At 40.6% G+C, this 12,479-nt stretch overlaps 1 protein-coding gene across 1 annotated transcript in view; it reads right to left on the minus strand.

Moving 5' to 3' along the window:
• The window catches only part of cdh23 (cadherin-related 23), a 646,476-nt gene that overhangs the window by 77,879 nt on the left and 556,118 nt on the right, over positions 1-12,479 (minus strand). Inside the window, exon 48 of the mRNA XM_090235114.1 lies at positions 1,326-1,550. Coding sequence (XP_090091240.1) covers positions 1,326-1,550 — 225 coding nt within the window. The remainder of the gene's footprint in view (positions 1-1,325; positions 1,551-12,479) is intronic.

Raw genomic sequence — 12,479 nt, forward strand, 5'->3', positions numbered from 1 at the left:
TAGTTGTGATACAAACCTTATCAAAACATATATGCCTATGTCCTAGGCTACGTGCGACTATGATTTGAAAAACTGGCAAAAAATGCATTCTCTGTTCCTTGCCTTAGACTGCACACGCTGGGCATCACTCACAAGTTCTCAAATTATTCTTGCCTTTACATATACTAAATAATATGTGTGAAATGTATTTTGGTTTGGAATGGGCCATTATCATGCACCCTTCGGAACAGGGAAAAAAATAAGTAATCTGTATGCACTTGAGTAGCATATGGAGGACGCTTCTCCTGCGGTTAATTTTCATGCCTGCCAGGTAGTCTACTCCAGTTGTAAAGCAGAGCAATGTGTTTGATATAATGTTTAAAAATAAATATAGTAGGCCAGGCCTAGCCTATAGAAAGCTTATGGGATCCTCTTTTTAATAGTGGCCATCAAAACACTGTTTTCTCACACAATTGCATAGCACAGCCTCTATAAATGTTGCGCAACATGTCTAGTTACTGTGGCAGTAATATGGTCACGGTGGAGTTTTACAAGAGAGTGAGGACGGAGTTTTAGGAGCAGTGTGGGAACTCTGGCAAACAGGGACTCTTTTCTGAAGAAATTCCGGGGTTGAATTGGCTGCAGAGATGGGCTTCCAGTGAAAATCTGATGTACTGTATATTGTAGAAGTAGTAGTACGATAAGAATAGATAAACTAATATCCAGGCTAGCAAATTGGTAGGTATAATTTGATAAGTGTATGTTATTGTCTATTTTATATCACAAAAAATATCTATATTTGAAAGAAAGAAAGGAAATAATCAGCCTTTTTTGAGTGAGATTTGAGTGTGTTGTTGAGTTCTGAGAATATGAAATATACTTATGTCACTGTGGGAATGTATGACATTTACATTATGCCAGGATATGTTATTGTTATTAAGGTTCTGTCTAGCAACAGAGATGCATTGGCTGTTCAGATGTGTAGGAGGAGCCTCAGGAGGAAGGGTTAAATATCAGTGCTTGTGTGAAATGTCATTGTCCTTGTCTAATGCAGCTGTATTGATCCTCTGGGAATAATTAAACTTTCATAGTGTCCGTTGAGTTTTTTACTCTGAGAATTAGAACCTAACCGTGTGCTACTTATAAGAAGATATTTGAAAATACTTTCCAATACACAGAAAATAATAAATATAATTAAATAATGTATGCATGTATTTGAACCCAGGTCTGGTGTGTGTGTGTTCACATCTGTGTATGCAAGTTTGGTGTGACTTTAGTTTGAATATACAGTAAGCTGTTGAAGACTACACAATGTGTGTGTGACTGTGTGTGTGTGTGTGTTGTACCAGTAGAGGGGTCCTCCAGTCTGAGGTAGTCCCCTCGGGGCAGGTGTAGCAGCTGGTAGATGACCTGTCCATTAGGGCCTTTGTCTGGGTCCACGGCTGACACCGACAGCAGAGTGGTGCCTGGCTGAGCCCCTTCCAGAATCTTCTCTGAGAAGTTGGCCACTCCAAAGGGTCTGAACCGCGGGGCATTGTCATTCACATCCAGCACGTTCACTGTCAGTCTCGCTGTCAATGGTTGAGAGGCAATTGAGAGGGTTAGTATTGTGAAGAGACAGAGAAAAGATTAGAGTCGATGTCCGAACCACCGTAGAAATCTAATTAGCATAATACTAATAAAAAAACATAAAAATCAGTCTGTTTAAGCTAGAGATTTTAGTTTTTTTGCATGGGCTGCATCTCAAGTGGCAGAGCTACAGCGGCTTTTTCCAGACTAGGAGACATCCCAAAAATCGGTCTTGTCACAGAAACGTCTGTGGCGTCCGAACGATTTGACAAACATACTAATATGAACCCTCTATGGAAAGATGACTCTCACAATAGTGTTCACTGTTTTGCTCTATGACTGAAGGTGGTAACGCCGATGTGCCAACTTCTGTCAGTAACTTCCAAATGGTTTGGGCTATACACTAACATGAAAGGTGAGACTCTCATGAACACATACAGTACATGTTGAATGTTTTGTCTACGATTCTAAAAAGCCTCACAAGACTCGTCTGAAAGTAACCCGGTACCAGTTTAAAATAAGTACTGTACATGTGACCCGATTCAGGAAACTAGGCGTATGTCGCAAGTCACTACTTCACAGGAGAGCCTTTTGAACATAAAAAAATATGTTTTATCAAAATGCATTTTTTGGCGTTCTCGAACATGTGAACTTTCATGTGCCTTAATATCAAACTTGTATGTCATCTGTAAATACGAATACAATTGTTAAATTATGAGCGTAGTTGGTTTAGCCACAGAGAAAGCCAGCAACCTTCCCACTAGCCATGGTTGGCTGAGATAATGAGTAGGCTGGACATGCGGAGAGATGAGTTTGGATTGGTCTGCGGTGTTGCATCTATTGTCTATAAAATGAGCTGCTCGTAATGTGTAGATAATCCTTTCAACTGCAGTTTTTTTTAAAGATATAACGTTACTATTGGAGAACTGCAAATATGTTGCTACTGCTCTCAATAACATTGCTGCCCTGAATTTATCAGGCGCTATCGACAAAGGTCAGTGGGAAAAAGTTCTGATGGACTACTTTCTGGACGACAATCGTGCCATGCAATGCTGATTCTCTCTCAATCTGAAAATAACACATTTTGAAATCAGTGGAACACAACGGGCCAAACAAGGTGTCTTATAAAAGGGGTTGCAGTCTGCCGTGAAGCATTCATCCATGTACACAGGTAAGAATCTAGCTACAGATTCAGATATTATACGTTTCTAATTTTGTCAGAAAGTTGTTTTCATTGCAAGCTAAAGCTAGCTGTTAACTAGCCACCTAGAGTTCGATGGCTGGCTTGCTGACTAACATTGAACCTAACATTATTTGGTTAACTTTAGCTTGCTATGACAATCGGTTTGTATTGCTAGTAAAGTTACTCTATAGATTGGGATTATAGCTAACGATAACATGACATGTCTAAACAAAAGACCCCAAGTTAAAGCTTGCTGTTAGCTAGCTAACATTAGCTGAGGTTAGGTGGCTGGCTTGCTAGCTAACATTAACTTATGTGTAGGAAGTGTGTATAACGTTAGTGATGTTTTCTCAGAATGCCATTTTGCATTGCTAGTTGTAGCCTAATGATAGCTAGTAAGCTAGCAATCATTGAACCTATTGGTTAACTTTAGTCAACCAACTATGACAATCCGTTTGTATTGCTAGTTAAAGCTTGCTGTTATCTAGCCAGATGACGTTATATGGCTGGCTAGCTACAGTATCTAACATTACCCGTATCAACTGTGTGCAGTGATGTTATCTCAGAATGCCATTTAGCATCTATTGTATAATAATGCTAAAATATTTGTATCTGGAATTTGTCTTTCAGCATCAATCAGTAGAACATGCCAGACTCTAATCCATCAGTCATACAGTCATCAAAAAGAGAGCTGGCCCAAGCAAGCAAAGGCAGCAGCGCAGTCATCAACTACATGCACTATTTCTTCACCAACTACGGAGTTGGGAAAACACGTGTGGAATTGTGAAAACTGCAGTGAAAACTGAATTGTGAAAACTGCAGTGGCCAAAACAAGAACAAGTTTGTGCTCTGGTATTTTGCCTGGACCTTCACTTCCTGATCACAGGCCAGATCATGATTGCTGGTGCTTCGGCCTCATCATGAAGCGCTTCAGAAAGACCAGAGTGAACACTTTGTCTGAGATTGATGGTGTTGTGAAGGACAGCACTGGGGTTAACATCCCACAGCTGGTTGGACTGAAGGATGATACGGTGCTGGGGGAAAGTTATGGCTTGGCAACAACACCTAACTTCGTAATTCAGGTTCCTGCCACAGATCAAGCAGTACCAGCACTTCAGGTAAAACATTATTTTCATTGTATGAGCTTATTCTTATCTAAACTTGGGAGGTGAATTGATGTTGTGGAGGGTTGTAATGTCTTTAGATTTTTGTTGTTGTTGTTTTTCCCTGTTTTACAACTTCAATGCTCTGGAGCCTGGTGTTGTCACCAAAGAGAGTTTGTCTGGACCAGGTTTCAGCTGCTGTGCAATGCTCTCATCCTTCCTCCCATAGATGGCCTGCCTGTAAAAGCACCACCGGGACTGGACACAGCTAAACAAACTATATTTTTGACAAGATCAGGGAGTTTTGCAACAAAGAGGCTATGGACATCACATGCCCTGCACCAAAGTCAAGGGCAGGACAGAAACAGGCTCTCCGAATATAGATTCCCTTGTTCATGCGTGGTTTGGACGGACCAGTCATCAGCACTATCTGCAGTGCCTCTATTCACATGACTCTCTCCTAACACTACGTTGTTGCTACTATTTTTCTTTTATCCTGCTGCTCAGCCACTTTACTTCTGATTGTATGCATATTACCTGATTTTATGCAAACTACCTTGTCTATCACTGATATCGTTATTGATATTTTTGTTGTACATAATGTATATTTGATTTATATTGACACTGTTTCTGAAATTGCTACTATGCAAGTAAACATTTGGCTGTACCGTTTACACCTTCCGCCCATAACTGTAAGGCTCTCCAGAGGGTAGTGAGGCCTGCGCAACGCATCACTGGGGGCAAACGACCTACCCTCCAGGACACCTACACCACCCGATGTCACAGGAAGGCCAAAAAGATCATAAAGGACAACAAGCACCCGAGCCACTGCCTGTTCACCCCGCTATCATCCAGAATGCAAGGTCAGTACAGGTGCATCAAAGCTGGGACCGAGAGACTGAAAAACAGCTTCTATCTCAAGGCCATCAGACTGTTAAACAGCCATCACTAACATTGCATGGCTGCTGCCAACATACTGACTCAAAGCCACTTCAATAATGGAAAGATTGATGTAATAAATGTATAACTAGCCACTTTAAACAATGCCACTTCATATAATGTTTACATACCCTACATTACTCATCTCATATGTATATACTGTACTCTATACCATCTACTGCATCTTGCCATCTTGATGTAATGTATCACTAGCTACTTTAATCAATGCCACTTTTATATGTTTACATACCCTACATTACTCATCTCATATGTATATACTGTACTCTATACCATCCACTGCATCTTGCCTATGCCGTTCTATACCATCACTCATTCGTGTATATATATTTTTACATTTTTTTATATATATATATTTTTTTATGTACAAATTCTTATTCATTCCTTTACACTTGTGTGTATAAGGTAGTTGTTGTGAAATTGTTAGGTTAGATTACTCGTTGGATATTACTGCATTGTCGGAACTAGAAGCACAAGCATTTTGCTACACTCGCATTAACATCTGCTAACCATGTGTATGTGACAAATCAAATTTGATTTGATTTAGAGACCATGCACTTAGCAAGACTTAGCAAAATATTGATATGTGTGGCCGTAACATGATTTTGTGACATACCACAACAATATCGTGTAACCGTATTAAGTGTCCACCACATAAATATATGGAGCATGCATTTGTTTATGTATAGTACAGTGCCTTGTAAAAGTATTCATCCCCCTTGGTGTTTTTCCTATTTTGTTGCATTACAACCTGTAACTTAAATGTATTTTTATTTGGATGTCATGTAATGGACATACACAACATAGTCCAAGTTTTGGAGAAGTACAGATCGGGGTTGAGTTATAAAAAAATATCCAAAGCTTTGATCATCCCACAGAGCACCATTATTTAAAAAAAGTAAAGAATATGGCACCATAACAAACACGCCAAGAGAGGGCGGGAACCCACCAAAAACTCACAGACCAGGCAAGGAGGGCATTTAAACAGAGAGGCAACGAAAACACTAAAGATAACCCTGAAGGAGTTGAAAAGCTCCACAGCGGAGATTGGAGTATCGGTCCACAGGACCACTTTAAGCCGTACACTCCACAGAGCTGGCATTTATGGAAGAGTGGCCAGAAAAAAGCCATGCCTAAAGAAAACATAAGCAAGCACATTTGGTGTTCATCAAAAGGCATGTTGGAGACTCCCCAAACATATGGAAGAAGGTATTCTGGTCAGATGAGACTAAAATTGAGCTTTTTGACCATAATGGAAAACGCTATGTCTGGCGCAAACCTAACACCTCGCATTACCCCGAGAACACCATCCCCACAGTGAAGCATGGTGGTGGCAGCATCATGCTGTGAGGATGTTTTTCATCGGCAGGGACTGGGAAACTGGTCAGAATTGAAGGAATGATGGATTGAGCTAAATACAGGTAAATTCTTGTGGGAATGACTCAATCCAACTGAGAATCTGTGGTATGACTTAAAGAGTGCTGTACACCAGCGGAACCCATCCAACCTGAAGGAGCTGGAGCAGTTTTGCTTTGAATAATGGGAAAAAAAACCCAGTGGTGCTGAAATGATTTATACTTTTACTCAAGTATGACAATGTAGTACTTTTTCCACCACTGGATGTGGCTGGGGGTTATAGGATTTATTTCCCATGACCCATCAATTTAGACAAGTGTGTCTGGGTAAGTGTCATCTAATATCTATAACATATTTTTATCTGGACACTTTCTGTTTACCTGGAATTGTTCCCCACTGTAGGCTACTACAACTTTTAGTTAATCTTTACTACACTACTCACTGTTTAGCACATGACCTCAAATGTGAATCCTTAAAGAGATGGGTGGGGCTGGCTTAATAGGGTGTGGACAATGCTGAAAGGGTGTAGACAAAGGAGAGCTCTCCAGTAGGTACCAAAACATTCAAAGGCCCTTTTCTCAAAAGTGAGTTTAAAAGTTTAATCAACTTTCAAAGCAGAATTACTTTCCCATTGTTCCTCAAAAATGCAATGTATGATATACCATTTGTTAGCTCTGAGTCTCTACTTATTATCCAACGTAAAAAAAAATCAAATTTCAGATTTTGCTACATAAGACCGATTTGAGCTGGTCAGTCACATATATGGAAATACTTTAGTACCAAAAAAGGGGTTAAACAAGGGTAAAAAAAAAAACAACACTCCTGAGCATGCTTAAATCTCTCAGATATAGGAACGATACTTCAAAACATACTTCTAATCTATCTGTTTTTCATGTATGTTTCTACGGGCTAATAGCATTAAGGCCCAATTTCAATGTTTCATCCATTTGTTTTTTACTTTATACCTAGAGGAGTCCTAAAATTAAAAATCAAATAGCTAAATGATTCTTGGTATGACTATGGCTGAGGCGGTCACAAAATGTTGTCAGCCGGTGATTGTCAAGCAAATAACTTTCGGTCTCACGGTAATTGACCGTTAATTGACGTAAACACATTTAGCATCTCCTGGCTTCCACACATAGCCTACAAGCCACTGATGCAGACCTTTGGAACATATTAACTCAGCAAAAAAATAAACGTCCCTGTCTTTAATAGATCATTCGTAAAAATCCAAATAACTTCACAGATCTTAATTCTAAAGGGTTTAAACACTGTTTCCCATTGTCATGATGTTGGCCTGTTGGGGGAGTTTTATGACCCCCATAAATACCTTTCCCCTTTTCTCTCTCTCTACTTTTTAGAGTTGACTCTTATAAAGCCTTTGTAACATAGAGAGTCTGGTAACATCAAAAGGTGGGAAACGGAACCATATTTCGGTAATCCAACCAGTTGAAAATATGAGTTGGTACTTAATGAATATGATCCCAGATCATTTGTTGTCTGAGACATACAGTTTGTCATCCTGTCCATTAGTAGTAATGTATATTGGAAAGTCTACACATTGTAGTTATCAGATTCACATGGAATTGTTGTGCAATTTAAATGTTTAAATATGAAACTATTTGTGAAAAGATTCAATGTAATTGTAGCTTCTAAAGGAGAGAATTGGTTGTCATAGAGTAAACTCTGCTCACTCAGAGGACCCTCCCAAGTGAACTATGAAACACGCCCTTCTCTTCACCACTATATAAACCCGTTGCCGAAAATTCTACTTTCTGTTCCGAGGACGTGAGGACGACGGTCCTACGTTAAAAGGGCTCAGATAATAACCTAACGAAATTAGCATCGTGTTCAATGTGAAGGTGACGATCGACACGCTGAAAGGATTAATTTTGACTATACCAGCCAGAATATAGCACAAGCTTAAAGTATGGCAACTTGACATGAACTTTGAACTCTTATTCACTCCAGAAGTGATACCTCCTAGCTGTTGAGTTAGCACCAGCCGCTGTAAACGTGGGCAAGGAAAGGACGGATGACGTATCCCGTCTAACACACACAACGATACTACAACGTATCCCGTTTCCCACCAGAGACATTCTTCAGAGGACAGGAGATCCATGCTGGACAACCCGGCCTTCCATCTACGACCAATCTACCGGAGCACAGCTCAGAGTAAATACTTATTGCATTTTCCTTTTTCAAATGGGCGGTTATTTAGAATTCATAAAATACTGTATTTACGATAGCATAGCTGCCTACGGCCCGATAGAGACACAACATATTTTTGTTCCTCAGTCTTCCCGCTCTTTCATTCAAAACCCAACCTCCTTTCTTTGTGTAACCAGTCGTCATATCTGTTCCGCCCGCTAGGGACGTTTTCCTTTATGACATAATTTGTAATCAATGTATGATCCATTCTGTGTAGATGTAAATCTGATAACAACAACAGCACGAGTTTACACCAGGAACGCACAATCCCTCCATCAGTGCTCAGACTGTCCGCAATAGGCTGAGAGAGGCTAGACTGAGGGCTTGTAGGCCTGTTGTAAGGCAGGTCCTCACCAGACATCACTGGCAAGAACGTCGCCTATGGGCACAAACCCACCGTCGCTGGACAAGACAGGACTGGCAAAAAGTGCTCTTCACTGACGAGTTGCGGTTTTGTCTCACCAGGGGTGATGGTCGGATTCGCGTTTATCGTCGAAAGAATAAGCGTTACACCGTACTCTGGAGTGGGATCGATTTGGAGGTGGAGGGTCCGTCATGGTCTGGGGCGTTGTGTCACAGCATCATCGGACTGAGCTTGTTGTCATTGCAGGCAATCTCAACGCTGTGCGTTACAGGGAAGACATATATGACCTCATGTGGTACCCTTCCTGCAGGCTAATCCTGACATGACCCTCCAGCATGACAATGACACCAGCCATACTGCTTGTTCTGTGCGTGATTTCCTGCAAGACAGGAATGTCAGGTCTGGGACCTGTTGGATCGGAGGATGAGGGCTAGGTCCATTCCCCCCAGAAATGTCCGGGAACTTGCAGGTGCCTTGGTGGAAGAGTGGGGTAACATCTTACAGCAAGAACTGGTAAATGTGGTGTAGGCCATGAGGAGGAGATGCACTGCAGTACTTAATGTAGCTGGTGGCCACACCAGAAACTGACTGTTACTTTTGATTTTGACCCCCACTTTGTTCAGGGACACATTATTCTATTGCTGTTGGTCACATGTCTGTGGAACTTTTTCAGTTTATGTCTCAGTTGTTGAATCTTGTTATGTTCATACAAATATTTACGCATGTTAAGGATGCTGAAAATAAACGCAGTTGACAGTGAGAGAATGTATCTTTTTTTGCTGAGTTTATATTTTAAAAAGTCTAATAAATCCATGTAATATAGCCAACACTTTCACAATGAATACATGTTTTATTTTAGACAGGTCTACAGAAACATGATATGAAGAAAATGTAGTCTATTTCAGAAGAACAGAATAGCAAACTGAGTTGTCCTTATGTTAGGTCATGATCTGGCTATGCCAAATGGCTGTGGGTTACACTAGTTCATTTAGCAGAGAAGATGTGCTTAGAATTCCGTGGCATTATTTTATAGTATGAATAATACAATCGAACAACGCTGAAAAAAATATAAGGTATATTTTCTCTAAACGATGAGGGAGTTCGCATATGCGGCTATTCTGTGTTGAGTAGATAACAAATAAATAAGAACTCCTATATGTTTAATTTAGTGTTATTAATGTAACTTTAGTTGTTCGACAAACATTGGGCTACATGTTTTATAATACATTGTAAGTCTGCATGAGCTCTGCTTTGTTTTTTTTGCGCAGGCTGTACACACTTTATCAGTCTCTCAATCACAACTTGACAAGCAATTGATAATGCCTAGAATTTCATGGCGGTATCCCCTTCGTGTGGCCTTAAAGCACACTAAAAAAATGTTTTACGCAAAATCAGAACTATTAGGATATTTCTTCCCATTATTAGCACAGCAATGCGCACAAGGAATTAGGCTAGAAGCTAAAATGTTCCATTAGCGGGAAAACTACATTTGCAACAATTATAAAGGTGAAATGTATCTTCCCCAAACTTGAAACGCAGCCGCTGGTTTTGTATGCCAGTTAGGCTCCACACTCCTTGTAAAGTGGATTAATGAGCTTAATTTTAAGAAGTTATTTGGCCACTTTAGTTGCGATATCAACCTTATCAAAACATATAGGCGTATGGAATCGGCTACATGAGGTGTGCGACTATGATTCATAAAAGGTCACGCAAAAAAGGCATTGTTTCTTGCCTTATGCTGGGCATCATTCACAAGTGATAATATATCATTCACAAGTGAAAAATTGTCACCCATCAGACTATTCTTGATTTAATCTTGTCTTTACATATACTAAATAATATGTGTGAAATTTGTTTTGATTTAGAATGTAACATTATCATGCAGATGTCTCGAAACAGGGGCATAGGAAAAAATACATGTCATATACAGTTGAAGTCGGAAGATCACATACACCTTTGACAAATACATTTAAACTCAGTTTTTCACAATTTCTGATATTTAATCCTAGTAAAACTTCCCTGTCTTATGTCAGTTAGGATCACCACTTTATTTTAAGAATGTGAAATGTCAGAATAATAGCAGAGAGAATAATTTATTTCAGATATTATTTCTTTCATCACATTCCCAGTGGGTCAGAAGTTTACATACACTCAATTAGTATTTGGTAGCATTGCCTTTAAATTGTTTAACTTGGGTCAAATGTTTTGTGTAGCCTTCCACAAGCTTCCCACAATAAGTTGGGTGAATTTTGGCCCATTCCTCCTGACAGAGCTGGTGTAACGCTTTTTCAGTTCTGACCACAAATCTTCTATAGGATTGAGGTCAGGGCTTTGTGATGGCCACTCCAATACCTTGACTTTGTTGTCCTTAAGCCATTTTGCCACAACTTTGGAAGTATACTTGGGGTAATTGTCCATTTGCAAGACCCATTTGCGACCAAGCTTTAACTTCCTGACTGATGTCTTGTGGTGTTGCTTCAATATATCCACATAATTGTTCTCCCTCATGATGTCATCTATTTTGTGAAGTGCACCAGTCCCTCCTGCAGAAAAGCACCCCCACAACATGATGCTGCACTCCCGTGCTTCACGGTTGGGATGGTGTTCTTTGGCTTGCAAGCCTCCCCCTTGTCCCTTCAAACAGTTCTATTTTTGTTTCATCTGTCCAGAGGACATTTCTCCAACAAGTACGATCTTTGTACCCATGCACAGTTGCAAACCGTAGTCTGTCTTTTTTATGGTAGTTTTGGAGCAGTGGCTTCTTCCTTGCTGAGCAGCCTTTCAGGTTATGTCGATATAGAACTCGTTTTACTGTGGATATAGATACTTTTGTACCTGTTTCCTCCAGCATCTTCACAAAGTCTGTTGCTGCTGTTTGTTTTAGATTCCGTCTCTCACAGTTGAATGATAAAAATTACAGACCTCTACATTCTTTGTAAGTTGGAAAACCTGCAAAACCGGCAGTGTATCAAATACTTGTTCTCCCCACTGTAGGTTGGATTGGCTGAAGGAAGCTGAGGGTTGGGAAGTGGAATTGGAGACAAGTGGGAGTGGAGTTGCTGGGCGGGGATAGAATGACAGTCAAAGATAAAAGTCAAAAAATAAAGTCAAAATAAAAAGTATGTTTGAATAACACCGAGGGGCAGTGTTGTACCAGCTAATGCCTGTTTGCCTGAGGATTATGCCGCACAGGTGTTTGTACACATGCATATACACAGACTCTCATTCAAGTGAGAGTCTTGGGGGTGGGGTCTCGGATAGTTGAGGGGCAGCTCTTGGGAAACTGAGGGGGGATCTTAGAGGGCTGGTGGCCTGGCGGTTGGGAGCTTGGTCTGGTGGCTGATGGGTCGCTGGTTCGGTGGCTGATGGGTCGCTGGTTCGGGTCCCCGTTTTTCACCTTGTGGGAGATCTGTCGACGTGCCCTTGAGCAGGGCGTTGACCCTGGTTGCTTCTGCAGATCGCTCTGGATGGGAGTCTGTTAGATGACTGAATGTGATGTAGATGGTGAGCGGCTTCACTGCAAGTAGATTGTATGTTTTATAGACGCATTGTATGATAAACCGAGAGCAAATGGCAGCCAAAGAGCTGAGCCACAGATCTCAGAGATATACTACAGAAAGTAACTTTGATTGTAAACTACATCAAACCACATACACTGTGCACACGCCTGTTTGCAAAGTTATCTGGAGATATGGAATCAGAGCATGATAATGTTCTATTTCACACCGAGGCTTGGTGGTTATCGCGGGTGAATGTT

This window comes from Oncorhynchus mykiss, chromosome 1 (assembly GCF_057628025.1).
Source record: "Oncorhynchus mykiss isolate SJ-2025 chromosome 1, ASM5762802v1, whole genome shotgun sequence".
NCBI classification, from domain to species: domain Eukaryota; kingdom Metazoa; phylum Chordata; class Actinopteri; order Salmoniformes; family Salmonidae; genus Oncorhynchus; species Oncorhynchus mykiss.